We start from the raw sequence: 12,256 nt of genomic DNA, 5'->3' as shown, positions 1-12,256 counted from the left end.
TTCTCTTTGCAGAGGATTAAGAATATATCATCTCGTGTTTTCGTCTCGCCTTTCTGTCCATTGTTTGGGAAAAATAGAATAGATGTTATATTTAGTTCCTGTCCTTAAGAAAAAGATAAAATTACTTTATTATTTTAAGGGACACTAGGTAGTATTTGACCATTAGGTGTCGCTGTTCTGCGCAAAACTAAAAAAGCACAGGGAATAATAAAAACTACGGAGACTCAAAGTGATCAAACCGCTTTATTATTTTTCTCATTTTTGCCCAGTTTTAACAAGGTGTTTGGTCTTTCAGGGTACCCGTAGCAGCAAGATGCCAGACAATTAGGTCAGCTCCTTCGATGAGGCTCCTGTTATGTCAAATAAATACACTTTCGTGGGATAGTTCATGTATTTTTGCTTAACATTCAATTTGATATCATTATTTTAGTGTTTTTTTTTTACAACTAGGAGGCGCTAAATCAAAACATGTTTAGAAATAGAGGCACTTGTGTTGCTTTTTAAAAAAAATCTAAACTTTAAATTATTGCATCGCCGGTGAGTAACTTTCTCAAAAACAAGAACAAATGTTAAAAACTAAAAATAGGAAAATGTTGTCCTATGAACATATTCAATAAAGATTTTAAAAAAAAAACTGTCCCAGAAGGCTTATTCAGAAAAGTGGTAGATTAAAAATAAACAAATTGCCTAAAATCAATATTGTTGTTTTAAAAAAAAAAATACTTTGTAAGAGTTACTAATTAATACAAGATATATTTTCAAGCCAAAATGCAACAAATTCAAGATAATACTTTTGTGTTTTATTCGAAAACCAGTAAGCACACGCAAATATTCCATGTACAGTATTACATACAGTATGTACACATTCATCTTTATTTTTTTTTTTTTGTATTACGTTTGTTCGTCTTTATTTCACAGTGTCACTCCGTGTTCACAAAAAAGGTAGGCCACAAAAAGTCAATAAACGGTGCTCAAAGTGCAAAACGGTCATCAAATTAAAAAAAACAAAAGAAGGCAGCGAGCAGACTATGGTCCTCGGGCCACGTGTGTCCCTTTTAAGAAGCATTTCCAAGTACTTTGAATCACAAAAAAAACGTAAACGTCGGCGTTCAGGTGTACTCGGATTTGCGTATGTAATTGGAAGGCACGTATCCTCGTCGGCCGCCGGCCTCTCCCAGCCACCATTCGCCGTTTCCGTTCATGTCCTGGAACTCCAGGATTCGGAGGCGCTGATTGGCCGAAATGCTCAGTTCGTTGGCGCAGCGGGCGCTGAAAGAGTACAGGGCGAAGTAGATCTGGGGGTGAAAAAAGGAAATTGTTTTAATATTAAAATATATGTAAATAAATATAGAGATGCAGATAGATATAGAGAAACAGAGAGATAGATAGAGATACAGAGAGATATAGAGATACAGAGAGATAGATATAGATAGAGATACAGAGAGATAGATACAGATGGATATAAAGATACAGATAAATATACAGATATTTATACAGATAGAGATACATGGATAGAGTTATAGATAGATAAAGAAATATAGAGATACAGCGATACAGACAAAGAGATGGATAGAGATACAGAAATAGATATACATAGAGATACAGATAGATATACAGCTAGATACATGGATAGAGCTACAGATAAAGAGATAGATATACAGATAGATACATGGATAGAGCTACAGATAAAGAGATATAGATATAGAGATAGATGGATAAATATATATATACAGATATTTATACAGATAGAGATACATGGATAGAGTTATAGATGGATAGAGACAGAGATAGATATACATAGAGATACAGAGATATAGATATACAGCTAGATACATGGATAGAGCTACAGATAAAGAGATATAGATAGATATACAGATAGTTATAGATAGATAAAGAAATATAGAGAGATACAGCGATAAAGAGATGGATAGAGACAGAGATATATAGATATACATAGAGATACAGATTATCAATCTATATATATATATATATATATATATATATATATATTTCTAGCTCTATCTATATATATCTAGATATAGATGTTTTAAATTAGTCAAGGTGGTTCAAGTTTTCAGGTACAATATATTTGAAAATGCATTTAGCGAAAACCATATATTAAAATGTACGTGTTTTCTTCACGTGATCACAATGTATGCAGTCTTTACATTGTTCTAAGCGGTGTTCTGATTAACCTTGCATTTGGTCACCTCGAGTCTCCGTAGTTTTTCATTCTACTCCACACAGTGGCGTATAGCGAGCAACTAATACGCACTGTTCCTTTAGGATATTTCACCTCAAAAAACAACTTCAGCGTTCCTAAATTTAAAAAAACAAAACCTAAATTTGATAACTGCAAACTATGGCCTAAATTTAACTCTCAAATGTTTTTAATTGTAACTATGTATGAAGTAAACAGAAAAACGGAACGTTATTTCAAAAAAATTATTGTTGATTTTCTCCAACTTTATCGATACTTGTGACGTGTCCTCTGAGAATCCGGAATTCCGGTGTTGGAGCTTTACGTAGTAAATAGGTGCCAGTGGTTCATATTTACTAGCCTAGCATTCAATTAGATGTTTTTATTTTAGTTTTTGTACCACTAGGAGGCACTAAATATTACACATTGTCCATTTTGAGCAATAGCGGTAAAAAAAAAATAAGCCATTGATTTATACACACTGTCCCTTTATGTTGAATTCAATGCAATTTACTGGATATGTCATTATTGATTTGGTGTATATATGCGTTTCTTCATTTTCTTCAGGTTGAGGTTTGAGTTTTTCCTTGCCCTTATGTAGGTTTTAGATCAGGGGATGCTTCGTGATTTAGGGCTATACAAATATAGATGACTTGACTTGACTTGACTAATAATCTGGTCTGTGCAGCCCTTTGAGACTCCTGGTTATTAGGGATCACAAATAAACATGACTTGAGATTTTTGAGCTTTTCCTTGCCCTCATGTAGGTTTTAGATCAGGGGATGCTGTCATAATAGTCTGTGGTTTGTAATAATCTGGTCTGTGCAGCCCTTTGAGACTCCTGGTGATTAGGGATCACAAATAAACATGACTTGAGATTTATGAGTTTTTCCTTGCCCTCATGTCGCTTTTAGATCAGGGGATGGTGTCATAATAATCTGTGGTTTGCAATAATCTGTGGTCTATGCAGCCCTTTGAGACTGTCCCTTCTCAAGGTTTCTTCATTTTCCTCATGTTGAGGTTTTTGTTTTTCCTTGCCCTCATGTAGGTTTTAGATCAGGGGATGGTGTCATACTAGTCTTTGTTTTGCAATAGTCTGTGGTCTGTGCAGCCCTTTGAGACTGTCCCTTCTCAAAGTTTCTTCATTTTCCTCATGTTGAGGTTTTTGAGTTTTTTCCTTGCCCTCATGAAGGTTTTAGATCAGGTGATGGTTTGCAATAATCGGTGGTTTGTGCAACTCTTTGAGATTGTCCCTTCTCAAGGTTTCTTCATTTTCCTCATGTTGAGGTTTTTGTTTTTCCTTGCCCTCATGTAGGTTTTAGATCAGGGGATGGTGTCATACTAGTCTTTGTTTTGCAATAGTCTGTGGTCTGTGCAGCCCTTTGAGACTGTCCCTTCTCAAAGTTTCTTCATTTTCCTCATGTTGAGGTTTTTGAGTTTTTTCCTTGCCCTCATGAAGGTTTTAGATCAGGTGATGGTTTGCAATAATCGGTGGTTTGTGCAACTCTTTGAGATTGTCCCTTCTCAAGGTTTCTTCATTTTCCTCATGTTGAGGTTTTTGAGTTTTTCCTTGCCCTCCTGTAGGTTTTAGATCAGGGGATGCTGTCATATTAGTCTGTGGTTTGTAATAATCAGTCTGTGCAGCCCTTTGAGACTCCTGGTGATTAGGGATCACAAATAAACAAGACATGAGGTTTTTGAGCTTTTCCTTGCCCTCATGTAGGTTTTAGATCAGGGGATGGTGTCAGAATAGTCTTTGTTTTGCAATAGTCTGCGGTCTGTGCAGCCCTTTGAGGCTGTCCCTTCTCAAGGTGTCTTCATTTTCCTCATGTTGAGGTTTTTGAGTTTTTTCCTTGCCCTCATGTAGGTTTTAGATCAGGTGATGGTTTGCAATAATCTGTGGTTTGTGCAACTCTTTGAGACTGTCCCTTCTCAAGGTTTCTTCATTTTCCTCATGTTGAGGTTTTTGAGTTTTTCCTTACCCTCATGTAGGTTTTAGATCAGGGGATGCTGTCATAATAGTCTTTGTTTTGCAATAGTCTGTGGTCTGTGCAGCCCTTTGAGACTGTCCCTTCTCAAGGTTTCTTCATTTTCCTCATGTTGTGGTTTGTAATAATCAGTCTGTGCAGCCCTTTGAGACTCCTGGTGATTAGGGATCACAAATAAACAAGACATGAGGTTTTTGAGCTTTTCCTTGCCCTCATGTAGGTTTTAGATCAGGGGATGGTGTCAGAATAGTCTTTGTTTTGCAATAGTCTGTGGTCTGTGCAGCCCTTTGAGACTGTCCCTTCTCAAGGTTTCTTCATTTTCCTCATGTTGAGGTTTTTGAGTTTTTCCTTGCCCTCATGTCGGTTTTAGATCGGGGGATGGTGTCATAATAGTCTGCGGTTTGCAATAATCGGTGGTCTGCAGCGCTTTAAGACTCTTTGTGATGAAGGGCCTCACAGATGAACACTTTACTTGAAATAGTTTATGTAAGATTGCACAGCCTGAAAGTGTCAAAGAGGGCGTCCTCAAATGTTAGCCGGACTATGTCCCTTTCGGACAAACAGTTTTCTCACCTCTTTGCCAATATTTATCTTTCGTGTCGATTTGAACGTTTCACAATCTTTCACTTTCGCTTTCCTACCTTTCTCGGACTTTCTCATTGCATATGGAGACGAGACACGCAATACAGCGCCCTCAAGAGGTCAAATATTAAACAATGAACTTTTTAAGGGGACAGTGTGTACCGTATTTTCCGCACTATAAGGCGCACCTAAAAGCCTTTATTTTTTTCAAAAGTTGACCATGCGCCTTATAATACAGTGCGCCTTATATATGGATCAATATTAAATTGCAAAGTCTTGCAACTAAAGCAAGCAGCCGCCGACTCGATTTTCCCCCGAACGTGGAGTAGTCCGCGGTGTATGCTGGGATTTATTTACCGGCGTTTCATTGGCTAACCAATGTGTCAATCATCATTTGAATCGATCACTATTGGCTAAAGTTATTCGGAGGTCAAGGGGCGGATCCTTTTTATCATTTACAGGCTGGCATTGGCTGAAGCGGCAAAACAAAGCCTGCAATTGGCCGAAAAAGATGAATGCGTATAGCACGTGGTTGACGGCATACAGAAAGCATTTTTTACTATTCTGTAGTTGTAAATATTTTACTCTCCTGGATTTACTACACTCACGGATATAAGAGGACCATGGCTGCACATCATTATTGAACACAACGACTTCGGTGAGCTACTCCGGCTATATATTTTCCCTGTGTCTTGTTTCAGACTGAACTCGATGTTTCTGTGATAAGCGGTGCAGATAATGGATGGAATGGAGTGTCTATTTTGAAATTCAACTCAATTCCAAGTGTTTATTGTCATATGCACAGTAAAGTTGCGGGCGAAAAAGAAAATAGAAACTAAGGAATGGTTGGCATTTCTTGAATCCCAAGACTTTAACCTTCCGAATGATGGAACGATGCATTTGAGTGACATCGTACGGACACCGCATCCGCACGTGTTCTCGACACGTATTTGCGTCTTTGCAAGCTTTGGGAATGTTAAGGGGGTAATCAGTTGGACTGAACCATCTAACTGTTTTGTCCACGTTCCCATTGTAGCGCCTTATAATCCGGTGCGCCTTATGTATGTCAAATATAGGACCAAAAACCATTTTTTCGGGGTGCGCCCTATAACCCGGTGCGCCTTATAGTGCGGAAAATACGGTAATATGTAGAGCCTCCTAGTGGAACAAAATAGCATTGATTTCAGTAATGGGCAAAAAAAATTATAATGCCATGATTGTTGAGTTGTAAAAATATTTTTTATTCATACCTAGTAGGCGCGTCTATGTTTATCAGGCATCTTGCTGCTACACTGTGCTCATTTGGCATTGTTTTCTCTTCACATAAAATGAAAAAAATACATCAACTTGCTTTGCCAGTAAGACTTTCCTTATTTAATCTAATAAGGTGATTTTATGTTTTATAATATATGTATCCAGCTCTCTAGATCTCCATCTCTATATAGATATAGATGGATAGATCTCTAGATCTAGGGATTAGGCATTTATTATGGGCCATCCAAAAGAATAGAGTTATTGTTTCCTGGTGGTAAATTGTAACTGGAAGAACTTCCTGCAACTGAAAATTTCATTTTTTTCCAGGTTTTTTTTTTTAGACCCACATAAATATTAAAGATTTACTCAAAATCTAAAAATCACATATGTAAATCACAGTAAATCGGTGGACCTGCAAAATAGATATTCACACTGGATTTTTCTAGATCTAGAAATCTCTATCTATATCTCTATATCTATCTATATATATATATATATATAATTACACACACTGGTAATGTAGCTCTTTTTAAGTCTTGGCTCTGAAAATTTTAGAATGGTTTATAATCAGGGTTGGGTAGGGTTACTTGAACTGGATTACTTTCAATGACTTTTGGATTACTCCAATACCAAATATGCTAATAAAAGACAAAAGAAACTACCGTATTTTCCGCACTATAAGGCGCACCGGGTTATAGGGCGCACCCCGAAAAAATAGTTTTTGGTCCTATTTTTGACATATATAAGACGCACCGGATTATAAGGCACTACAATGGGAACGTGGACAAAACAGTCAGATGGTTCAGTCCAACTTCTTACCCCCTTAACATTCCCAAAGCTTGCAAAGACGCAAATACGTGTCGAGAACACGTGCGAATGCGGTGTCCGTAAGATGTCACTCAAATGCATCGTTCCAAATATCATTCGGAAGGTTAAAGTCTTGGGATTCAAGAAATGCCAACCATTCCTTAGTTTCTATTTTCGCTCGCTACTTTACTGTGCATATGACAATAAACACTTGGAATTGAGTTGAATTTAAAAAAAAGACACTCCATTCCATTCATTATCTGCACCGCTTATCACAGAAACATCGAGTTCAGTCTGAAACAAGACAATATAAAACCGGGAATAGCTCACCGAAGTCATTGTGTTCATAATAATGTGCAGCCAATGTCCTCTTATATCCGTGAGGGTAGTAAATCCAGGAGAATACAATATTTACAAATACAGAATAGAAAAAAATGCTTTCTCTATGCCATCGGCCACATGCTATACGCATTCATCTTTTTCGGCCAATTGCAGGCTTTGTTTCGCTGTTTAAGCCAATGGCAGCCTGTACATTATAAAAAGGATCCGCCTCTTGACCTCCGAATAACTTTAGCCAACAGTGATCGATTCAACTGATGATTGACACATCTTTTTCGGCCAATTGCAGGCTTTGTTTACCGTTTGAGCCAATGGCTGTCTGTAAATGATAAGAAGGATCCGCCTCTTGACCTCCGAATAACTTTAGCCAATAGCGATCGATTCAACTGATGATTGACACATTGGTTAGCCAATGAAACGCCGGTAAATAAATCCCACCATCCACCGCGTACTACTTGGTGTTCGGGGGAAAATCTAGTCGGCGGCTGCAAGTTAGTTGGAAAACTTTGCAATTTTAAAATTGATCCATAAATAAGGCGCATGGTCAGCTTTTGAAAAAAATAAAGGCTTTTAGGTGCGCCTTATAGTGCGGAAAATACAGTAAATATGAATAGGAACGGCAAAAATTATGTTGGCAAGCTGTTAGGATTTCTTTTCATTTTGTTTCTGTGGCATTTGATGTTCCTTTTGCCGGAGGACAAAGAGATCAAAGCCAGGAGAGAAAGCTTACCGCGTGTTGTGAGTCATCATTTGATTCCTATTTAGTTTCTTGTGTCTTTTATTAGCATATTTGGTATTGCAGTCATTCAAAAGTCATTGAAAATAATCCCGTTCAAGTAACCCTACCCAACGAAATTGGACGTGGCACTCCAGTTTCACATTTAACAGTGAGGATAAAAGAAAACAAAGAAGATAAAGGAACAAATAGAACAGAATAGAATATACCTTTGTTGTCATTGTGACGAAATGGGTTGAACATATTGTGACAACCAGGGTTGGGTAGGGTTACTTGAACGGGATTACTTTCAATGACTTTTGGATTACTCCGATAGCAAATATGCGAATAAAGGACAAAAGAAACTAAATATGAATAAAAAGATTCAATTTTGTGCAGGCTTGGGGAGTAACGGAACACACGGAACGGCAAAAAATGATGTTAGCGAGCTGTTAGGATTTATTTTCATTTTGTTTCTGTCGCATTTTATGTTCGTTTTGCCGGAGATCAAAGCCAGGAGAGAAGGCTTACCGTGTGTTGTGAGTCATCATGTGATTCCTATTTAGTTTCTTTTGTCTTTTCTTAGCATATTTGCTATTGGAGTCATCCAAAAGTCATTGAAATTAATCAAGTTCCCCTACCCAACCCTGTTTATAATAAATATTTATCAATATTTTTTTAAAGGGACAGTTTAATATTTGGGCCTCCTAGTGGTACAAAAAAAAACCTTAATTCGAATAATAAGCAAAAATACACCAATATTAATATATATTTTTTAAATTGTAGGGTGTGGAAATGCATTTTTTTTTTTACATAGTGAAGTCACTGCCATTTTGGTCTGGCAACTTGGCACTATTTTCTGTTTGCATTAGACAATACAGTGCCCTCTAGAGGTCAAATATTAAACAATGAACCTTTAAAGGGGACAGTGTGTAAAATGTAGTGGCTCCTAGTGGTCCAAAAAGCATGAACTTTAATACTATGTTTTTTTTATAATTCTAGGTCAAGAAATTTCTATTACGTAGTGAAATCCTTACCAAAGGTTGCCACGTCTGGCAATTTGCTGCTACGCTATGCTCTGCTCTGTGCATGGTTGGGTAGGGTTACTTGAACTGGATTACTTTCAATGACTTTTGGATGACTCCAATACCAAATATGCTAAGAAAAGACAAAAGAAACTAAATAGGAATCAAATGATGACTCACAACACGTGGTAAGCTTTCTCTCCTGGCTTTGATCCCTTCGATCTCCGGCAAAACGAACATCAAATGCCACAGAAACAAAATAAATAAATCCAAACAGCTTGCCGACATCATTTTTGCCGTTCCGTGTATTCCGTTACTCCTCAAGCCTGCACAAAATTTACTCATTTTATTCCTATTTAGTTTCTTTTGTCTTTTCTTAGCATATTTGGCATAGGAGTAATCCAAAAGTCATTGAAAGTAATCCAGTTAAAGTAACCCTACCCAACCCTGGTTGTCACAATATGTTCAACCCATTTCGTCACAATGACAATAGAGGTATATTCTATTCTGTTCTATTTGTTCCTTTATCTTCTTTGTTTTCTTTTATCCTCACTGTTAAATGTGAAACTGGAGTGCCACGTCCAATTTCGTTGGGTAGGGTTACTTGAACTGGATTACTTTCAATGACTTTTGGATTACTCCAATATCTAATATGCTAATAAAAGACAAAAGAAACTAAATATGAATAAAACGATGACTCACAACACGTGGTAAGCTTTCTCTCCTGGCTTTGATTGCTCTCTCGAACATCAAATGCCACAGAAACAAAATTAAAATCAATCCAAACAGTTTGCCAACGTCGTTTTTTGCCGTTCCGTGTATTCCGTTACTCCCCAAGCCTGCACAAAATTCAGTCATTTTTTTCCTATTTCGTTTCTTTTGTCTTTTATGAGCATATTTGGTATTGGAGTAATCCAAAAGTAATTGAAAGTAATCCAGTTCAAGTAACCCTACCCAACCCTGGCTCTGTGGCACTGGTTTCTGTTTGCATTAGCCAATACACTGTAATCTAGTGGTCACATGACACGATTTTCCTTTAACAATATCAATGATAAAGACTTAAGTTAATAAATCAAGAACTTAAATTTCATGGCCAAATTTATAGACATTCTAAGCCACAGGCGGCCCGCGGGGCAGATCAGGCCCGCTAAGGGATTGAATCCGGCCCGCGAGACAACACTCAGAGAAGCGCAAGAGAAAAACAAGCTGCAGGTTGAAATAGGTCCACTTGATGTTGCCAAAGCCAGGTGCCTCGGACAAAGATGCTGTACTTGTATTTATTTCTCTCTCTCTCTCTTTTCCCCCTTTTTCTCCCACTCTGTCTCTCTCTGTGTCTCTTTTTCTCTAACTTCTTTTTTCCTTTTCTCTTCCTACCCTTTGCGCTTTCTGTTCTCTCCTTCTGTCTTTCTATTTCTCTTTGGATTTCTCTCTCTCTCTGTCTCCCTTTCTCTTTCTCTCTCTGAGTCTTTTAACCTCTTTGACTCTAATTTCCTTTTCTATCTTTTCTCTTCCTCTCCCTTTCTTCCCCCCTGTCTCACAACTTTTTATCTTGTGTTTCTCACGCTCCCCTCCCTCTCTCTTTCTCTTATTTCTTTATCTCTTTTTCTTTTTCTTTAATCTACTAGTCCAGCTCCCCGTGTTCAAATGAGTTTGACACCCCCGTTCTAAGCAAATTTCTCCAGTACTGTTAAGGCCCCAGTGTGTAATATTTGACCACAAGAGGGCACTATTGTCTAATGCAAAGGACAATAGTGACGAATGAGCACAGCGTAGCAGCTTGATGCCAGCGACTACTAAGTATGGATTTCACAATGTAAAAAAATGATAGTTTAGGTATTTTTTTTCTTGGACATAAGTTTTTTTGTACCACCAGGAGACACTATTTATAGATTTACCTATAATAAATGTCTAATCCCTGTTTAGACGTAGTATGCACCTTTCCCATAGGGGGCGATAACGCCATAAACCAATACCAACTGCTAGTAATCACAAAATAGCAATAGCGAAATCACTGGGGAGTAGTGTTGGCGTCTTCTTTAAGCAAACTTAGTGAGAAACAAGGCAACGATTTCAAGCATTTACAAGCACGATGCCCAAAATTCAGATTTCAAGCACCCGTACGAACTCTGCTCACCTGATGTCTGTCCGATTCGGGCTCGCTGTCCTCGTCCACAGAGTAGGTTGACTTCTCGCGTCCCCCGTTCCGCCAAGTATCGGGCACTTTATCGCCGTCCGGTCGCGGCGGATTCTTCCTCTCCGAGGAATACGATTCCGTCTCGGACCGTTCGCCGGGACGGTCGTACGGTTCTCTTTTCCGGGGGCGGGAAGCTCGATCTGTCCCGTGACCCCTCCCCGGCGGATTCTCGTCCTTGCGGTCCGAAGATTCCCGGGCGAGGGGCGAGTGGCCTGGCGCGGCGGAGTAGCCGACGGCTGCCGTTTCCTGGTTGAAGGTGAGCGTGCTGTTGCTGTTCTGGCGCGAGAAAACGGGAGAGGAGCCGCCGTAGCCCGACTCGTTGGACGATTGGCTCTCGATGGAGACGTCCGATTGGCTCCTGCGCGGGTTGTAGGGCTTCAGGAAGGAGCTGTACACGAAACCCTTGGTGACTGCGGAGGGACGCGACGGAGAAGGTTAGGGTTTTCAAGAGAAAGTGTGTCTTATCCAGCAATGTGATTCTCAACAGTCTGACTAGAGGACACACCGTCCCACCCCAAATGTATAAAACGGAAGGTGCAGTTTAATTCGAGAGAGAGAGGTGTAGAGAGGTAGAGGTGTAGAGAGAGAGGTAGAGGTGGAGAGAGAGGTATAGGTATAGAGGTTTAGAGGTAGAGGTGTAGAGAGAGAGAGAGGGAGGTAAAGGTGTAGAGTGAGAGAGGTAGATGTGTAGAGAGAGAGAGAGATAGAGGTGTAGAGGTGGAGAGAGCAGTAGAGAGAGAGGTAGAAGTGTAGAGAGAGAGAGAGAGGTGTAGAGAGAGAGGTATGGGGGTAGAGGTAGAGGTGTAGAGAGAGATAGAGGTGTAGAGAGAGTGAGAGAGCGGTAGAGGTGGAGAGAGCAGTAGAGAGAGGTAGATGTGTAGAGAGAGAGGTAGAGGTCGAGGTGTAGAGAGAGGTATAGGTATAGAGGTTTAGAGGTAGATGGAGGTACAGGTGTAGAGAAAGAGAGAGGTGTAGAGAGAGAGAGAGGTAGAGGTGTAGAGAGAGGTAGAGAGAGAGGTATAGCTATAGAGTTGTAGAGATAGAGAGGTCAAGGTGTAGAGAGAGAGAGAGAGGTAGTGGGGTAGAGAGAGGTATAGGTATAGTGGTAGAGGTAGAGGGAGGTACAGGTGTAGAGAAAGAGATAAGTGTAGA

The 12,256-nt window shown here is 39.3% G+C and overlaps 1 protein-coding gene across 3 annotated transcripts in view; it reads right to left on the bottom strand.

Annotated features, from left to right (window-relative positions):
* Window positions 1–224: 224 nt before the first annotated feature.
* dnmbp (dynamin binding protein) overlaps window positions 225–12,256 on the bottom strand; it is a 108,516-nt gene continuing 96,484 nt past the window's right edge. For all 3 annotated transcript variants that reach the window (XM_088324201.1, XM_088324202.1, XM_088324203.1), the window contains 2 exons: window positions 11,045–11,514; window positions 225–1,295 (listed from right to left, as the gene is read on the bottom strand). In XM_088324201.1, the coding sequence (XP_088180327.1) occupies window positions 1,110–1,295; window positions 11,045–11,514 (656 nt within the window). In that variant the 3' untranslated portion in view covers window positions 225–1,109. The remainder of the gene's footprint in view (window positions 1,296–11,044; window positions 11,515–12,256) is intronic.

This window comes from Urocampus carinirostris, chromosome 19, assembly GCF_059441175.1.
Source record: "Urocampus carinirostris isolate Australia breed hairy pipefish chromosome 19, RoL_Ucar_1.0, whole genome shotgun sequence".
NCBI classification, from domain to species: Eukaryota; Metazoa; Chordata; class Actinopteri; order Syngnathiformes; family Syngnathidae; genus Urocampus; species Urocampus carinirostris.
The sequence above is the reverse complement of the archived record's forward strand: the minus strand, read 5'-3'. Positions and strand labels throughout refer to the sequence as shown.